General features: G+C 42.2%; 1 protein-coding gene across 4 annotated transcripts in view; it reads right to left on the reverse strand.

The window, feature by feature from the left end:
- Nucleotides 1-237: 237 nt before the first annotated feature.
- Nucleotides 238-20217, reverse strand: part of LOC307133195 (tumor necrosis factor receptor superfamily member 14-like) — a 39981-nt gene continuing 20001 nt past the window's right edge. Inside the window, exons 2-7 of one of the 4 annotated variants that reach the window (XR_013817386.1) lie at nt 8871-9276; nt 7558-7683; nt 7263-7415; nt 6762-6843; nt 6024-6603; nt 238-360 (exon numbers count right to left, since the gene is read on the reverse strand). Coding sequence is in view for 2 of the 4 variants with exons in the window: in XM_079828053.1 (XP_079684179.1) it covers nt 6369-6603; nt 6762-6843; nt 7263-7415; nt 7558-7683; nt 8871-9039 (765 nt within the window). In the remaining 2 variants the exon portion in view is untranslated. Of the gene's footprint in view, nt 361-6023; nt 6604-6761; nt 6844-7262; nt 7416-7557; nt 7684-8870; nt 9277-9703; nt 10392-20217 lie in introns of those variants that run through there. The other 3 variants (XM_079828053.1, XR_013817387.1, XM_079828054.1) reach the window with 3 other exon arrangements.

Here is a 20217-nt window from a genome sequence, read left to right on the forward strand (position 1 = left end):
ACTTTGGTACATTTATACTCTTCAGTGAAGCTAGAGACAGGCAGTTCCAGAGCATTTACATATTACAGAGTCCCATACAGGCCAATATTACTGAGGCAACGTGGAGGCCTTTCTTTTTTGATAAAAAATGTAATTAAACCACTTATATATAATATAATTTATAATTAATATACTTGGTATGGTCCATTTCATTTCCAGTCAATTTAATGCATAATATTTTCAGTAAATTCAGCAATACAAACCATGAGAGCTTTATTCAGCAGCAGTTTAATTAAACATATATTTTGCCAAGCAAAAGCATCTTATAGAAAAATATACACAAGTTATTTTTACATAGTTATTGCATATTTACATAGTTCCCTTTCAGACGGTCACGTTCAACGTACGTCGGAACTGACCGATGAATTGGGATCTGTTTTCAGAGACCAATCTACTTCGAGTGATTTAAAACGAGCCAATGGACATTAGCATGCGGTTCACGCATTCCACGCACCGCCCCGTTGCGTGGGTATAAATACGGAAGTTGAATACCGCATCATTGCTTTTAACTTCGGAGCCGAATGGTTTGCTGTATCAAGCTGTTTCTACGAAGAGTGTTTAGACGAGTCTCAAGGAGGATCGCTCTCTTACCTGGGTGCTGGTGTGACGGCGCGAGTCAGCGAGTGGCCGCTGCAACATACACTTGTTCCTGTGTTGGTTGGCTGGGCGTTTCCGTTCAAGAGTGCTCACACGCAGGCTTGCCATCGGACTGCTGTGAGCCGCGGTAATCTCCCTGCGTGCTTCAGCACTTCTAAAAGAGCATTTCCTTCTAAAAGAGCAACACGGTTTGACCCTGCGTCTTTTTCAAGATGTCATTCAAACCGTGTGTTTCTGGATGCGGTTGTTTCCTGTCCTCCTTTGACGGCCACAATCTCTCTCACATATAAACATGTGAGATTGCTTTCGTGGGTGATTCATGCTCTCTCAGGAGAGCATGGTCACGTCGGCCCGTTGTTCGTCTCACCTTTCTCGTAAGGGCTTGAGCGTTCAGCGCGCCGTGTGCCGTCGAGCGTCGGCTGACAGCGGGGGTTGTTACGGCAACCCAGCGTGTCACTCTGCACTCTCCAGATGCGCGGCCCAGACTATGAAACCTCAAACGGGGTAGAGTCCCTTTGCTTATTCCCTGATCTAGTTTCTTTTCTGGGGCACCAGAAAAGGGCTACTTTGGCTAATAAGCCTTGGTGACCTGAGGATTAGAGTGGGGCATCCCCGCCGGGTACATCTCTTCGGGCCCCCACTCCTCTATCGCATCATGAGCATGCTGAGACTTTGTTCGTGGGTGGTTCATGTTCTCTCATGAGAACATGGCCACGTCGGCGCTTTGTTCGTCCTGACCCTTTCATAGGGGCTTGAGCGTTCAGCGTGCCGTCGAGTCTGGCAGCCACGCCCACTGTCTCTCATGCCTGCTGGTAGCTCAGATGGGATTGCTGGTCCTTTTTTGAAAAAAGGGGGGACCTAGCGTTTCATTTGTGGCTCTGGCAGAGGACAGATGTCAATTGCTGCATCGGAGAGAGGGCTGTTATGCGCTGGAGATGATGATGCTGAGTTTCCCACTATAATAGTGTGTGCTCATGCTGAATCAGATTCAGAGTTGACAGCCATGCTTTCCTGGGTGGCTGCCTAGATGTGCATTGGAAAAATTTAGCAGTGTGGAACTATTTGGTGTCAAAATATGGAACACCAAAAGGGCCATAATCTGTATAAATATTTTCCCTCTCTCACTGCCCTCTGTCCTGCTTGCATGAAGGTAGTCCCGACTCAGGGGTTATGCAGGAACTGCGTGCGGTGATGGACCTCGCTCTCCGGGTGATGGAAGTCACTGCACGCTCCCTGGGTCAGGCGATGTCCACATTAGTGGTCCAGGAACCTGGGGCTAACTTGGCAGATATGCGTGAGCCTGACGAAGTTCGGTTCCTCAACGCCCCTGTCTGTCAGTCTGGCCTCTTCGGCGACGCCGTCAAGAACTCGCCCAGCAGTTCTCGGTAGCCCAGAAGCGGATGGAGGGGGTTTAAAAACAAAAAACAAAACAAAAAGCAAACAAAAAACAAAACATCCTGCCCCGAGGACTAGCTACTGCCTCCACCCAGTCGTCGGCTGCAGTGTCCGCCTCCGCCCCTGCTAAGCCAAGCAGCAGCCTCCACCCGGGCAGCAGGTGGCCGGGCGCAGGGGACGCGCCCAACCCGTCCAGGGTCCCGTGAGTCCGCTAGCATGCACATGGGCAAGCGGCCCTGGAACGGGCAGCCCAGCGAGATGGCGAACTGCTCTGGGAGACGTGTCCGCACCCCTCCCTCCCCCGGAATATTTTTTGGTTTCCCGAGTCGGGTCTGCGTACTCCACCTCGCTGCCCCACCCCGGGTACGTCTGTGGTGCCATTGGTCCCGCTTGTTTGGTCCCTGGGGGCCTGGCTAGGTCTCCCCGGACCGTCTTGCTGGCTCATCCATACCATCAGACTAGGCTACGCGATTCAGTTCGCTCGCCGGCCTCCCAAGTACACGGGCATCCTCTTCACCACTTTGTGGAGCAGCGATGCCCATGTCTTACGGTCAGAGATCGATGTCCTGCTGGCAAAGGACGCGGTCGAGCCGGTTCCTCCAGCCGATATGAAGTCAGGGTTCTACAGGCACTACTTCATTGTACCCAAGAAAGGTTGTGGGTTAAGGCCAATCTTGGACCTGCGCATTCTGAATCGGGCCCTGCACAAGCTCCCGTTCAGAATGTTAACGCAGAAACGCATTCCCGAATGCATCCGTCCCCGAGATTGGGTTGCAGCGATTGACCTGAAGCCCTTCGGGCTGTCCCTGTCGCTTCACGGCTTCACGTAGTTGTGTAAACACAGGGACATGGTGCTCAGCCAGTTGGGCCTTCGGGTAAACCGAGAGAAGAGTAAACTCTGCCTCGCGTAGAGGATCTCTTATCTCGGTATGGAGCTGGATTCGGTCAACCGGACTCCGCGCCTCACACCAGAGCGAGTCCGGTCAGTGTTGAACTGCTTGAATACGTTCAAGGGCAGGACAGCGGTCCCACTGAAATTCTTTCAGAGATTCCTGGGGCGTATGGCATCTGCAGCCGCGGTAACGCCGCTCAGATTGCTTCATATGAGACCGCTTCAACGCTGGTTACACGACCGAGTCCCGAGATGGGCGTGGCAGAGTGGCAAGTACCGGGTCTCAGTTACTCCTTACTGTCGCCAAACCTTCAACCCGTGGGCGGACCCCTCGTTTCTCCGGGCCAGAGTGTCCTTAGAACAGGTGTCCAGGCATGCTGTGGTCTCCATGGATGCCTCATCCACGGGCTGGGGGGCCACGTACAACAGGCACGCAGTTTTGGGTCTGTGGACAGGGCCCCAACTGCATTGGCATATCAATTGCCTAGAGTTTCTGGCAGTACGTCTTGCCCTGGCCCGGTTCAAGAAGCTGCTTCGGGGTAAACATGTACTGGTCCATTCGGACAGCACTGCGACCGTTGCGTACACCAACCAACAGGCTGGTCTACGCTTCCGTTGCATGCTTCGGCTCGCCCGCCATCTCCTCCTGTGGTGTCAGAAGTTTGAGGTCACTTCGTGCCATTCACATCCCAGGTGCCCACGAGCTCTCTCGTCAGCCAACACCTCTGGGCGAATGGCAACTCCACCCCCGGAGCGTCCAGCTGATATGGGACCACTTCGGAGCCGTGCAGGTAGACCTGTTCGCCTCTCCGTAGTCGACCGTTTGCCAGTGGTACCATTCCCTGACCGGGGGTACCTTAGGCACAGATGCACTGGCGCACAGCTGGCCCCGGGACCTACGCAAGTATGCGTTTCCCTCAGTGAGCCTTCTCAGGGAGGACGAGGAGCAGGTCTTGTTAGTTGCGCCCTTCTGGCCCAACTGGACCTGGTTCCCTGAACTCACACTCCTCGCGACAGCCCCTCCCTGGCCGAACCTCTGGAATCTCCATGTCTGGTCCCTGGATGGGACACGGAGGTTCTAGGTGGCCTGCCACAAGCAGTGGTAGACACCATCACTTCGGCCTCTACGAGGCGCCTCTACACGCTGAAGTGGAACCTGTTCAGCGAGTGGTGCTCTTCCCTCCGGGAAGACCCCCGAAGGTGTTCAATTAATGTTGTGCTTTCCTTTCTGGAGGATGGGTTGGAGCGAAGGCTGTCTCCCTCCACCCTCAAAGTGAAATTCACAATAGCCTTAAATATACCAAAAATCATTTTAAAAAAAAGAAGAAAAGGTTGGTAAGCACGACTTAATCGTCAGGTTCCTCAGAGGTGCGAGGAAACGGAGTACTCCTCGTTCAACCTCGTTACCCTCTTGGGACTTAGCCCTGGTGCTCAGAGCACTGCAGGGTCCTCCATTTGAGCCTTTGCAGTCTGTTGAGCTAAAAATTCTGTCCAAATGAAGACAGTACTCCTGACGGCATTGGCCTCAATCAAGAGGGCAGGGGACCTGCATGCACTTTCGGTCGACGAATCATGCCTAGAATTCGGGCCGGCCAACTCTCACATTGTCCTGAGACCCTGGCCTAGATACGTGCCCAAGGTTCCCACCACTCCCTTCCGGGGCCAGGTGGCGAACCTGCAAGCGCTGCCTTCGGAGGAGGCAGACCCAGCCCTAGCTTTATGTCCCGTCCGCGCTCTTCGCGCTTACATTGACGGGACTCAAAGCTTTAGAACCTCACAGCAGCTCTTCGTCTGTTACGGAGCCCAGCAGAAGGGAAAGGCTGTCTCCAGGCAGAGGTTAGCACACTGGATAGTGGATGCTATCGTCTTGGCTTACCAGTCCCAAGACGTGCCTTGCCCGTTCGGGTTGCGAGCGCACTCCACAAGGAGTGTAGCTTGCTCCTGGGCACTGGCTCAAGGCGCCTCGCTGACAGATATATGTGGAGCTGCGGGCTGGGGAACACCTAACACGTTCGCTAGATTTTATAGCCTCCGTGTAGAGCCGGTATCTTCCCGCATACTCGCCCCCAGTGGCCAGTAGCGCTAAGTACCCATTCTAGTGTCGGCTTGCAACGCCACTCCCGCCCAATGGGCCGGATACGTGCATCTATTTTGCTCCAGTTGAGTTCCCCGGAAACGGCTAACACTGTGAGTTCCTCCACCACCCCTTCGGTGTCAGACGTTGCGGCCGTCTGACGCCAGGCCTGCACCCGTATGCTTGTGGAACGTGTGCGTAGGCTGGGTTCCATATGGAGCGGTCCCCTAACGGCTACCCCATATGTGTATTCTCCACGGTACCAGCTAGCCCTGTGTCTTTCCCTTGACAGAGCCCGCTCTGTCGTCTCTGGGCGTGTTCTTGCCCCCCTGGGACCAGGTTGGATCCACCCCAGAGACTGCCATAGGTAGCACTACCCTGATAGGTTAGTCATTATGTGTATTTCACCACCTCTCCTTCCATTGAAGGACGTGGCTCCGCAGCGTGCCATCTCGTCAAGACGGCCATGCTTTCCCAGCGTTATCCAATAGTCATGCTGAGTGGGTCTTGCAGGAACAGCAGTGACTGTCCTTCCCTGCCTGGAGCCCTGACTCCCACTCCAACATAGGAGTGGTCCAGCGAGCTCAGGCAGGGCGCTGGAAGGGCCAGCATCCCTGGCGTGTTGGTAGTGATCCCAATTCGTTGGTCAGTTCCGACATACGTCGAACGTGACCGACTGAAAGGGAATGTCTCAGTTACGCATGTAACCCTCGTTCCCTGAAGGAGGGAACGGAGACGTACGTCCCGTCGCCAGGTGCTGTGCTTCAGCTGAAGGCCCGAGTCACTTATCTCGGCTCCTCAGTTGAAAAGCAATGATGCGGTATTCCACTTCTGTATTTATACCCGCGCAGCGGGGCGGTGCGTTGAATGCGTGAACTGCATGCCAATGTCCATTGGCTCGTTTTAAATCACTTGAAGTAGATTGGTCTTTGAAAACAGATCCCAATTTGTCGGTCATTTCAGATGTACGTCTCTGTTCCCTCTTTCAGGGAACAAGGGTTACATACGTAACCGAGACGTTATTGCATTTCACTTGAAGTAGATTGGTCTTTGAAAACAGATCCCAATTTGTCGGTCATTTCAGATGTACGTCTCTGTTCCCTCTTTCAGGGAACGAGGGTTACATACGTAACCAAGACGTTATTGCATTTCACTTGAAGTAGATTGGTCTTTGAAAACAGATCCCAATTTGTCGGTCATTTCAGATGTACGTCTCTGTTCCCTCTTTCAGGGAACGAGGGTTACATACGTAACCGAGACGTTATTGCATTGAAAGACATTACATTATTGTTGTAGACCAGTAAATGTTTTATTTCCATGTCACAAGCAGATCGCTTTAATTGTTGGTTTATGAACATGTGACAGATGTTTTTACATTGAATTGGAAGAAACAGTGTTCAGGTCCAAATCTTGGGGAGGAGTAACTTGACTTGCTTCACTATATTGCTTATTCTTTGCCTTTACAATAAATACAACTGTGACAAACACCACGCACATTCCACACACAGACAGAATCACTATCCGTAAAGAAGGTGTTCCATCTCTGCACTCCGCATCAGACGTCTCTGTTCCTGCCTTTACTGTTACTTTGTCAAGAGATTCACACCTGTTGGAGAGAGGAGCTCAAGTGAACTACAAATATTTCTCTTGTGAGACAAGAGCTTAATTTAACCACATCTAGTGTAACTAATAACAAACAACAAATGTACAATTAACATTATAAGAAAGTGTGAAATTTCAATGTTGTAAAATAATGATCCTTACTTTGTATGTAATTTGCAGAGTGTACCATTTGAATATGAACCAGCAGGACAGTTGTCACACACTGTATCACTAAATTCTGTTCCTATAGAAACACATTAAGAAATAGAAGTTAGTACTTGTGTTACAACTCCATGAGGGACAGGACTCACATTAGTGATATCATTTTTCAATATAGCCTTTGACACACTAAATTAATCATCGCATAACAAATAATCTGCCTTTATCATAATTAAGCACAATTTTTAAGGTGGTTTTGCAAGGTGCTGTCAGAGTCACAAGCAAACAATGTCTGCCATGAGGATCTGAGGTAAAACCACATCCACAGTCAACCAATTTTTTTTTCCAAGTGCAATGAAAATTTGTAAAGCTGCTTTGGAACTTCATGCAAGTTTCCATATGTACAGTTATTTAATATAAATGCAAGCAGTGTTATAGTTCTCATCTCAGCCCATCAGTTTTTGTGGATGTATAATAAAGCTATTTGTATGGTAACAGACTGACCAGTTTGGTTGATGTATTGTCCAGGTGAGCAGGTTGAATGTTTCATGGCCTTTACACAGTTTGAGTGAAGGTCTATACAGTAATAACCTGGCAAAGGTTCACACACTGTATTTGATATTGATGTACATGCCTGCTTTACTCTCAGCCCATTACCTTTAACAAGAAATTGAATAAGTCAGTTGTAGAAAACCTGCCAATGACAAGTCATTTGGAGAAAAATTATTCATTATTTGAAACGAGGGGCTGACATGAGACCACCATGACTCACTAAATGAGAAAAAACATTTTTACTCACTTGAATCACAGAATGAACATGGCAGACATTCAGTCAATCCATTAGGAATGTCAGTGTAGGTCATCACACGGCATGAATCACATGTTGTGCTTGTGTTCTCATCACAATGCGTATGAACTCGCTTTCCTAGAAAGTAAATACACCAACACATTTATTGTTAACTTTAGTATAAGCTGTAGTAATTATATCTCAGTATATTTCTGTAAATTGTGTCAAGATAAAAAAAAAAGTAGAATAATCAAGATAAAAAAAATAATAATCAGACTTTAGTGAGACTGGGTAAAAACAGATTTTCCAAAAAATAATGATCTTGCTTTGACCAGTCTCATTACTGAATCTTAATTTTTTACTTAATGTTTTTTTTCAGCAACTGCATGAAAATGAAAAACAAGCCCTGCTTGTCCTGTAAATGTCACCATGTTCTGCTGAACAACTTATGATGTGAATGTTCACGAGGTGGAATCAAATTTGTTTGAACCCCTTTAAAGTTTTTTAACAATAATTTTTACATTTGTATAATTAGATACTAGAGTAAGTTGAAACCCAATACTTATGTTTAAAAATGTAATACAGCAATTTCTCTTAAAATAATTGGTGTCGTCAATGGTGCGCAATGATTACTAATGGTAGGCAAGGCTGCGAATGATCCATCTGTTATATCCTTCATTTCATGGGAAACGAAGGATGCATTTGGAGGCCGCATTTGAAGGAGCCTTCACATTGGGACAGCCTGACGCAATCGGCCCTTTCGAAGGATGCAGCCTCTGAATTGGGACTATATGTGGATTATGTAACTATAAGAATATATGTTAAATTAGTGACTTAAAGGGGTCATATGATGAAAATCAAATGTCATTCTGAAATAAAACTATGTACTATATAAATAGTTTGCAAGTTTCAGAACTGAAAATGCCTTGGGACTATTTTCCCAAGGACCATTTATTGAAATAAGCTGAAAAAGGCATTTATTAGAAATAAAACCAAATAAACATGATCACCCATATTTCACATTGCTGTTTAACAGCTTGGCCAGAGGCAGTACACCTGCTGCTTTGCATAAAGCCCTCCGAAAGATACCAACATTCAGACAGTGGCTGAAGCTTATTTATAATAGACCCTGACCATATCAAATGATCAATCCAACCTTAAAAGATTGTTTAAGGAGCATAATACAGCTATAATTGAGCTCATCAATAATAATGATGTGACAATTCAAAGCCTAGTACCATCTGGGAAAATAATTTAAAATATCATATGATAAATCTGACATCATGGATATATTGTGGTGAAGTGTGAAGAACAGTTAAACTTACCTGGATCACACATTGGGCAACACTCTCCATTAATCTCATATTCTGCATTGTTGCAAGTTGCCATACAAAGCACAATGTTCATAATGAGTAGAGGTAGTAGTGTTGATAGATGAATTTTACAGCATACACTCCAATAACAATGGTTCTTTATTGGCATTGATGGTTCCATGAAGAATCTTTACCATCCATGGAATCTTTACGTTCCACAAACGGTTCTTTATAATGGAAAAAGGTTCTTTAGATTTTTCAAATGTTCTTCACACTAAGAAAAAAAATTGTTCTTTTAAGAACCCCAAATGGTTCTTCTATGGCATCACTGTCAAAAAACTCATATCAAGGAAGTAAAAGTGGTCATCACTGGTGCGGAGGTGATCATATTGCTCTCTCTCTTTTTTCTCTTCTTGAGCTGAAAAAAGAAATTTATGTTAGATGGCTTTTAGAAAAAGAAGAGAAATTGTGCCAGAACATAAAAACGTTTTAATGTTTATTAAACTTGTCTTCAAGATCACCAGTTGGGCTATAGAATTGGACTGCCATTTTCTTTCATAATTTTCACTGAAACTCCAGGGCATCAAAAATAAACACCAAGGCACTTATATTTTTACATCAATGTAACATGATTTCTTCCCAAACAGCGACATGTCAGTATTGACAAAACAAGAGAGGATAGCAATTTACAAATTCCTTTTTCTCATATTATATAAAATCCGAGAACATGTAAACTCCAGTGAAATGTAGGCCTATGGGAATTAAAAGTAAAGCATTCATTATGTAGGCTACGTGTTGATTTTCTAAAAGTTTGAAGATGCTGAACAACTATAGAAATTACTTACCGTTTGCTGTTTTCTCTCTGTTGGCAAAACAGCATAACTTCCACTGAAGTATTACATTTATGATTCATGTTTCCCAAAGCACAAGATATTTCCCTCAGCTGACAACAACCACATGTTAGCGTCAAAACCCCAGCAAAATTTGCATTTCAATACATTTGTTAAAGTAGACAGACTGCAGATTTAAATTTTGTTTGACATATTTTAGTGTCAGTTAGCCTTCTCACAAGCGACATAATCGCTTTAGTGATGATGATGCTTATTTCTTTAAAATAAATATATAATGAAACATCAGCGAAATCAGATGTGTAGCCTATCAGTAGGTGGTAGGTGTTCAATTTCCTCTAAAATAAGTCACCTTCTGTCTAGTCGGAACTGCAACTGAAAACTGACTCACAGTCACAGAAAAACCCGAATTAAAAATAGCAACCCCGCCTCCTACTCTATGGTTCAAGCGCCTTTAGTAGCCTATCACAAAAGTCCCCTTGATATTACCATTAAAATGCCAAATCTTGTGCAGCTGTTCTGACCATTGTCCCGATTGTTGCAATTTGCCTGTAACGTTTGTAACAGCTAAAAGATCGTTCTCGAAAGAAACTGAAAGTGCTCAATGACACGAGCTTTCAGAGAGCAGGGGCACGTTCAAAGCTCAAACCGGTGCGCAACGTTTTGCTACGGTTTCCGGTTGAACGTCATGTTTCCTGGAAACGGTGTGCAACGGTGTGCAACGGGTTTGAGATGCGTTTGATCTCGTTTGGTGGGTGTGTCAAAAATGACAGCCCAATCAGCGGCAAAATGTATATAAACCACGCAGTATTAAAGAGACAGCTCACACAATGGAAGTAAAGTTGTTTAATGTGTCCGCTGGTATTAGAAGACATGATTGTCGTAAGAGTTTAATATATATATGTATATATATATATATATATATATATATATATATATATATATATATATATATATATATATATATATATATATATATATATATATATATATATATTTAGCCTATATATATATATAATCAACATGATGATGTATTTATTTATATCTTTAGCTTAATTGCAAGGCAAGTTAATTTATATACCAAATTTCATATATGGTAATTGCTTGACATAAAGTGAGAAAGAAAATACAAGCTATTAAAAAAGTAAGAACTAGAAATAAAATGATTTAAGTTAGAATTGATTACCAGGAGATGAAAAAGGTTCATTAAATGGGATTGGGATGTTGTCTTTTATTCTGGACGGCAAGGGCAGTGATTGCATGTATTTTGCAGTATTAAACACGTATTTATATCGATTTTATCAGGCTCCGAAAATTCCTTAAAAAGAACACAAAGAATGGCCTTCTCGGCTGCCATAGTTACAACTCTTGCGTCAACAAAACAGGGTGTTCAACGCAGCACCGTTTCCGTTTAAAAAACGTTTTGCAACGTTTTGTCGGGGCTGAACGCAGCCCTGGTGTCATGTTGGAAAGGGAGGGGAGAGGAGGCAACCGCAGCGATCGCAGAGCGGAGGAGTGACTGCTGTAAGGCGTTTGTGCAAAACGAGTGTGGGTATTTTATCCCCCATGGGTGCGACGCCCCTGGTTTCCGTAATACGCCTATGTGATGCATATAATTCCGATCGTTTCAGTGCCGAGTCTATTTTTTGCTGTGCTGCAGGCGCTGTATTAAAGTGATAGCGCATTTTTCACATTAAAACAAACATGTATTGATGATTTAAAATCTAGTAATTTAACAACAGGTGCATATAATGTAATGTCTACTCTGTTTTAAAGTCGATGGCTTTTTGGCTCAGGTAAAGCAAGGAAAACCACCTAGATAAATGTCACATAATGGATAGCACTTGTCCTTTTTTGGAGGTGGAAAAACAAAGTTCCCTTTCGAGAGTACTCTCATATTGCGTTTGCTAAACGCTACGGGAATTCCTTTCCTCGAGATATTGAAGCAAATTTTTATCCTAAAAATACCATGTAAAACGCAGTGCAGCTGCACAGCTCTCAGCAGGAAGCTGCTGCGTGCTGATTGGCTGTGCCGCTGCAACTGTAGGAACCTATGGCGAGACCGCTGAGCGGGACGGACCAATCAGGTCCCTCTAATATTCCCGCCACCAGGAGGAGGGTCCAGCTGCGGCTTGGGCGTTCCCGTCATGAAACAAGAACGCCTATTGGGCGTTCCTGGTAGCGTTTCATCGACCAATCGCGATGAGTTTCGCAAGGCACACTGGGGATGATGTCAGTTCCCCTTCCATATTGGCAATTTTACCTCGTGATATGTTTACAGAGAGAAGTAGTAGTAGTTGTCAAGTGGTCATTCGATGAGAGATTATGTCAGTAAGTAGACTATTGTTTATTTTGACAACATTGAGTGGGAAGTATTCTCATTTATATGAAGGGATGACAGAACCGGGTGTTTCCGAGCAGGAGAAGAACCAGCGAACAAACCGAGGAGCTCGTTCCTAAACGAGGGGCTGAATGTTTTGGTTGACTTTTCTATATGTTTTGTTGACCATTTTACGTGGATAAGGAACAGGCTGCGATGTCAAGTTAGCAATGCTAGTGTGCGTGCGAGGCGCCAGCGCGGCCACAGGAATATTTGTCCTTCTGGGGAACGTTACTCCGTAATTTATGGTCATACGAATAGAAGCAAGACATGATTCAAAACTGTAAAGCTTTTGTAAAATACAAAAGACAAGCACGATGCCATTTTTTGCCTTTCAGGAGTTTATTGAAACCGTTTATCTCCAAAAATCACCGTAAGAGCTGAACAAAAAACAAAGAAGTGCTCATAAACACCTCGTACACAAACTCTCTCCATAGCATTATCAATAACATAATACACAAACATATTCATTTCAAATGACAGTAAACAAGCACATACACACCTTATGAATTTTCGGGAAGTGCTAAACAAACTGTAAACTTTAAATCTGCTTAAACCCACTGTTACCCCTTTTCCACCAAGGCAGTGCTAGAGCCAATTCAGAGCCAGAGCTAGTCCCAGTTCATAGTTGGTTCGACTGAGGAGCCTTCTAAGAACCGGTTTGCTTTTCCACCTGCTGAGAGCCACAACAGAGCCATGTCTTACGTCACTGTTTACGTCTCATCTCTCTCAGCAACGCTAGCGAGGCAGCGGCAATGTTGCCAAGTATGTGGTTTTGCCGCGGGCTGAAGCGACCCCAATTATGTGATATTTAGCCCCATATTGCGAATTTTAGTAGGCAACCATGCCAAAAAACACATATTTTACCCCCAAATGTGATGTTTTACTGGGGAATCCCCCCCTGGAACGCAATTGGGCTTGTTTTGAGTAGCAATTGGGCGGGTTTGTTGTGAAAACCTGGCAACCCTGGGCAGCGGGAAACACACACTCACACCAGGCTTGTTCGAGATGCATCGTCACTGCGCAGACCGATCCACGTATGATATAAAAAAAACGCATGAGTGAATCAAAAGCATAAGGAGTCATATGCTCTCGCTGGACTCGTTATCATACGGCGATCGGTCTCTGCACAGCACCGCTGCGAACAAGCCTTCCATCAACAATGCAAACGTTGCGTTACTATTCATTCACATGGCTTTACGATCCTACATCGGCGCAAACACAGCGAATCCAACGCATTCATGTAGTTCGCCGTAATTTGTATAGACGGAGATTACAAACGAGCAGCAGCTGTTAGCTCCATTAGCTGCTATTTCAAACATGGCGGATCTCAAGTTTGTGTCCGTCTTGTTGACCCCGCCCCCAGCGCCTGACGTAATCGGTTCTTACTTTTAGCTCTGTTCTTGCCCAGCAATGTTTTGGTGCTACTTAAGAACCACTTTTCCTGGCTCGGAGCTGGGGCTTTGTGTGTGGAAACACAAAGAACCGATTTGAAACTAGGCTCTGGCTCCGATCTAGCTCTGGCTCTGCTTTGGTGGAAAAGGGGTATGAATGATGAACCGCGAGCTCTCACGAGCGCTCACCAGTGTTGCCAACTCTCGCGAGACAAATAAGCAACCGCAGCTTCAAAAACAAGCCCAAAACAAGCCCAATATTATTATATTATTTATTATCATCAATATTATTTATAATAAATAAATTTTTTATCAATAAATGAGCCTGCAACATATTAAACTGAAACCTCTCAGAGTTTGAAAAGCAAAAACAGATGTGATTTTACAAAAATCATCAAATTCCAATAAAGGATACACAATATCCTCCGATCAGCTGTGAACAGAAGAGGTTTGAAGAGTGAAGAGTGACATTGAGGCCAATTATGGTAACCCATAGTCGGAGTTAGTGCACACATGTTAGGGGCAGTAAGTAGTGAACACACACTGCAAACCGTGAAAAAGACAAGCCCTGCATCTCATTGTGCACACACTATCTGCCCTAAATAGTACTGAAAATTACTAATGTCACACTATTTAGGATACAAGCACTAGAGCGCTGCAATATAGCCACATATTTAAAATAAATAAATTCGAACCATACCTATACCTACTGTTATTATTTGTAGATTTTTTTTCTTCATATAATAGCCTGTAATTTTAAATACATTACAAAAATATTTTTTTAATTAAATTAGGTGCCTCTCCTCCCTCTTTCCTCTCCATCTCTGCTTGTGCTATTGTTTGTAAAAATGTATACGTCTATTTAAGTCTACTAACTATCATTACGTGCATTTATAACGTCACATGCCTGCACGTTGAACGCGATTTTTCTTCAATGAAGGGGAGAAGGAGGCGGGATATAAAAGGACGGATTACTACAGCACTTGTATCGTTGCACTGAATGCCTATTAGCCCAGCAGGGGTTCAGAAAAAAAATCGGCAGCAGGAAGTAGCCTAAGCCTACCTGCCAATGGCAGCCGGAGGACAGTTGCTGGCATCCAGACAACCTGCCAAAGTAGGCGGCACCTGCCGCTTCACGATCTCCAATCACTAGCATCCAAAGAGTGACAGCAACCAATCCGAGGATGGCCGGGCGACAGCAGCGTGTAAACAGTGTTGATGTCGGCAGAGCTCAAATGAGTTCATTTATAGACATTATGAGTAAATAAAACCTGGCATTCGATAAGAAACGGTAGGTTTGTTAATAACTTTAATATCAGCGAACGACAGTATCGCTACCTACTGTGGTTAATTGTTTAAAGAACCACGTCTCGTGTAGCGTATTTCACATTTATAATCATCTGCCCCAGTATTGTCTGTCAGAAGAGTCGACACTACAGACTGTGGAAATATTATGTTCATGGTAAGTAGTAAATGACCAGGGTTCTCTAACACAACATTAATAATGGACATAAGTTTAATCAGTAAAACACCGGGATAGTCCTTTTTTAGGTGTTGTCAAATCTGCAGTTTGATTTATATTCATAATTGTTATAAAAAATGTGGGGGGAAACTGTACTATACTGTATATTGCGCTGGACTGGGAGTTTGACTTTACTCAGGTAAGCATAATACAATTTTTATTTATTTATCTAATGTATTTTGGGACGTTTTAACTGTTATTTTGAATGTATATCTACTGTGCTTCAGCATGACTCCTATCAGTGAATCTGCTGTTGTCAGAAATAAAGAAGGGGAGGAATAGACTATGTGAATTCAAGCAATTTTTGACTTTAACTTTTGAATATTAGTAATCACTAATTAATATTTTTTAGGAAGACATTTGTTGCAGAAGGATGCAGGCAAAACAACAGACGAGGTAACAGCACATTCAGTGAGACAAATGCTAATTTCAAGTGTTACCCTCTCATACTGTATCTACAGTATCTTTCTGATTAAAATACAGAATAAATGTATTTCTTAAGTACTAACTGCACCCATAGGATGTGCATTCTGTATTAAGGGAAGTTACTGTAAGTCGTGATTTATAGAAAACAGTGTTTAATGACAATGTCATTCATTTTTGTTAATTTTGTATGCCACATTGTTGCCAGAGAAATGCTTCTTCATGTGGTCACTGAGGTGGGTGATCCTGCTTTTGTAAACTTGGGTCTTGTATGTTTGCACTCATTCTGTGTGAAAGCACACTTTCGCTGGTTAAACCAGTGTTTCCCTACCCTGTTCCTGGAGGCACACCAACAGTACACATTTTGAATGTCTCTCTTATATGGCCCATCCATTTTAGGCCTTGGAGCAGGGATGTGCAGCTTCGATCACAGTCCTGCAGAGTTCAGCTCCAACCCTGATCAAACACACCTGAACCAGCTGATCAATGTCTTCAGGGTTACTAAGTCTACAGGCAGGTGAGTTTTTATCAGGGGCTGTGTCTCATTTCGGAGGCTACATTTGTCAGCTGCCTCATTTCAGTAAAGTAACAAAATTAAGTATAAAGTCTGTATCATGCCAAAAAGAATTGGAGACCTGTAGACACTACCATGAAACCTTTAAACACTTCTTATCAGGTGATAACTGTTTAATAGGTATTTGATGGCAAAATGCAACAAGAATAGTATTCACATGGCTGTGCATGCAAGCTACGGACTGCTCTCTCTGCACCCACACGAGCCGACTGAGGGACAGCTTCTTCTCTCAGGCCATCAGGCTCCTGAACACCCAGAACTGATGCACCTTACCCAGCACACTCTATGCCATGCACTGCACTTTACACTCCATCACCACAATTTCAACCAAACTAGAATCTAATGTATTATGTACTACACTTTAACCCAATAATCAATTCTGCCATTACCTACTTATCAACCCACTGTACATCTGCAACTGTATAATGTGTATAATTAGATGCCAAGGATGCTGAACACTGGTGGTGGTTGAGGAGAGACCCCTGATATGGTTGTAAAGCACTTTGGGTGTAAAGTAGTACATATTAAAGCAAATGCCTCATTCCTTCATTCATATAATTGGATATTGTGTGTAGGCCTATAATATGTACATTTTTTATTGTGTATAATGTGTATTGTTATCTGCAAAGTATGTCCAATTGTATTCTGCACTGCTCTCAGACGGCACATGTGCTGTTGCTGATGTGACAATAAAAGTGATTTGATTTGAAAACACCCATCCAGGTTTTTGCAGTTATTGGTGTCAGTTGCTGGAGGACTGATTTGTATTTATTAATACAATGATTTGTTCTTGATAGTTGCACTCTTAAATTCACTAAAACATTTGAATAAAACATTGTTTACATTTTGTGAATAGCTCAGCATTTCTGAATTACATCATTAATCTGTTTGTGGGATGTGTTTGATTTTTTTTTCTAACAACAACTACCAAATACAACATGCATCATCAAGAATTATATTATTGTATTAATGGTTTTTTTTTTTTTATCACTGCAGTGTAAAACTGAACTTGAAATGTTTGTATGATACAGCAATTTATTTATTTTGTATATAAAAAGTATAGGCTAGCCTATCTACTATAGTAAGATTTAATTTAATCATTTAAAATCAATCTAAATCACAATTATGATTAGGCTATTATTTTTACGATCACTCATTATTATTAGCCTTGCTTCCGCTGACTAAAAGCGACAGGTGCCGCCGCCTACTTCTGGTTGTAAACGGCAGCCGACGTCCGATTTTAGTGGCAGGTACTGTCGGCTGCCATCGGCAGCAACTTCCTGCTGCCAGCTGCCGATTTTTCGCTGAACCCCTTCTCTATTAGCTGTGAGAAGACCGTGTCAGTCAATGTATTGGACAAAACAGCGACCATAAATGTAAAGAAACGAAGTTGCTTATTATATTTTCCTAACAAGCAACCACATTTTTTAAAATAAGCCCAAAAAAACGCAACCCGCGACTCGTGATTTTTTAACGCGACTTGCCAAAAAAGAAGCCCAAAGTCGCGTGTTATACGCGGACTTGGCAACTATGGCGCACACTCTCTTTTCATATTGCTCCGTAGACTGCAACACCCGTCAAAATAAAAGTCCCTACTCATTTACACAGATAATAAAGACCTAAACCTATTTAAACGCACAGAAATGTCAAAAATGTACACAAAAACAAATTATAAGATACATTACAATGAAGTCTGTTACAGTTAATATGTAATTATTTAAGCGAAATAGACTATTTTTCGCGTATATGCCTATATTTGTTTTATACATTTAGTTTTATTCTGTTTTCTCCGTTCACAGAAGCGCTTTTAAGTGCACATTTGCACATTCTGTACTATTTGAATTCGTGATTGGTTGCAAATTAAAATATTTAACAGAACGAGAAAATAACGTTATTAACCGGTTATTGGCCATTTCAAATAAGCGTACTGTGCAGAAAGATTAAATTTGACTTAATTGTTTCCATTTCTGGTTATGTTCCTGTCAAAATTTCATTCGTTTGTTTTTGTTCATTGAACGGGTTCAGAGCCCTGATCGCTGCTAAATTTTAAATTTGAAAGTACAATGTTTACATTTAGCATTTTATATAGCAATATTTTATTTTGGGCCTGTAATCATTTGTTTTTGAAAACTGTTTTACAAACATTTGCCCAGAAGTTCTAAATAAAGGAAGAAAAACAATCACATATGAATGAGTAAATATTGGTGTGTGTGTGTGTGTGTGTATATATATATATATATATATATATATATATAAGTAAAATAATTGACAAAGTCTTCGCTGCAAACTCTAGCTTTAGTAGGGTTGGGCGATATGACCAAAATATATATACACCACATGGAAAATACTTTCTTTTAGTACATCAACTAAAAGAATAGTTGAGATGTATATCAACTATTCTTTAAGTTGATATATACTAAAAGAAAGTATTTTCCATGTGGTAAATATTTTATATATAAAACAGTGGTACAGCATGGAGGTATGTTTACTGATTGTGGATTCATTGGTTTAGATTAATAACCTTTGTGTTGATGATATGAAGAAGGCACTTATTAACTTATCCAAACACGACCAGTTATTATTGTTTTATAGTAATTGTTTTTTACCTTACTTTCAGAGTTTATGATGTATATCTGCAAATGGGGCTGCAGAAAAGAGTCCCACTACCACTGCTGTGCTTGTAATGTAATGTTTCAAAGAAAAAAACAACTGCTTAGACACCTCAGCACATGCCACCCTCAGCCAGCAGAAGGCCAGTCCCACCCTCAGCAATGAACATGTACTGCACAACCCCAACATTCTCATTGGATTTAGCTACCATGGAGCCTCCCTGAAATGATCGTGTTGTAATATCAGTAAATTAAACCTAATCAATCTGCCTGAAAGATTCCAAAGTTCTGTTTGAGAAAAACTAACTAGCAGTGTTAATTTTGACAGCAAATTTTGATTTAGTTTTAGTCATAGTCTTTTGACTAAAATGCCATTAAGTTTTAGTCATATTTTAGTCACCTGAATTGTTTTTAGTTTTAATCGACTAAACTCATTAGATTTTAGTCTACTAAATCTAGAGTAGATTTAGTTTCCTAAATTCTAATGAGTTTAGTTAAATTGTAATACATTAAGCATTACATAACCGACTGTCACTTGAACTGACATTTTTACATTTTGTTTTGACATTAAAAATACACGAAAGAGAGCTCAATTCACTTTTTTAAAAACAGCTATTTAGTTTTTATAACTTTGTATTTCTGTTTTAGTCAGTAGGCTATATCAGGTTAAGCTAAACCTTCAAATAAGTTTATTTATTTTTTATTATTTCAGTTAACATTTATATAATTTCAAGTAATGAAGATTTTTTTAAATGATTTTAGTGAACTATTATAACCCTGATACTTTATTGAATATGTGTCAAATACTGGTCTTTCCTCCTGACTATAATTTGTTTTTGTGTACATTGTTGACATTTCTGTGTGTTTAAATAGGTTTAGGACTTTATTATCTGTGTTAATAAGTAGGGACTTTTATTTTGACGGGTGTTGCAGTCTACGGAGCAATATGAAAAGAGTGAGCGCTCGCGGTTCATCATTCAGTGGGTTTAAGCAGATTTAAAGTTTACAGTTTGTTTAGCACTCCCCGAAAAGGCATAAGGGGTGTATGTGCTTGTTTACTGTCATTTGAAATAAATATGTTTGTGTATTATGTTATTGATAATGCTATGGAGAGAGTTTGTGAGTGAAAAAAAGGTTGTTGACGAAAATTATTCTTCAACGAAATTAACACTGCTAACTAGCAAATGTTGAACATATTAATCCGGATGTTGACAGCTAGCAGTTCAGCAGAAGAGGCGAAGAAGAATAAGAAGAAGGGGGCGTTCCAGTCTGCGAAAACAGTAACCCCCACCAGCACGATAACGCCCATTTGTGGCCGCAGTTGGATGATATTGGCCACCAGGGGCAGCAGAATTTGCATAGCCAAGGGTATAAAAGACCCTGTCTCGCCAGGTTCGTCAGATTATTTACGAGGCTGACTCCAGTTCCTTTTCTATGGAGTCAAAATAGGGCCACATATATCTGCAAAATAACACAATGTTTTGCAAACAAAAAATATGTTTTGCAAAAAAAAAAAGTTTTGCAAAAAAAAAAAATAATTTTGCAAAAAACAAAATAGAATATTGAGAAAAAAATGCTTTTTTACAAGTAAAAAAATAATAATTGCAAA

The sequence above is a fragment of the Gobio gobio genome, assembly GCF_949357685.1.
Source record: "Gobio gobio genome assembly, chromosome: 10".
NCBI classification, from domain to species: Eukaryota; Metazoa; Chordata; class Actinopteri; order Cypriniformes; family Gobionidae; genus Gobio; species Gobio gobio.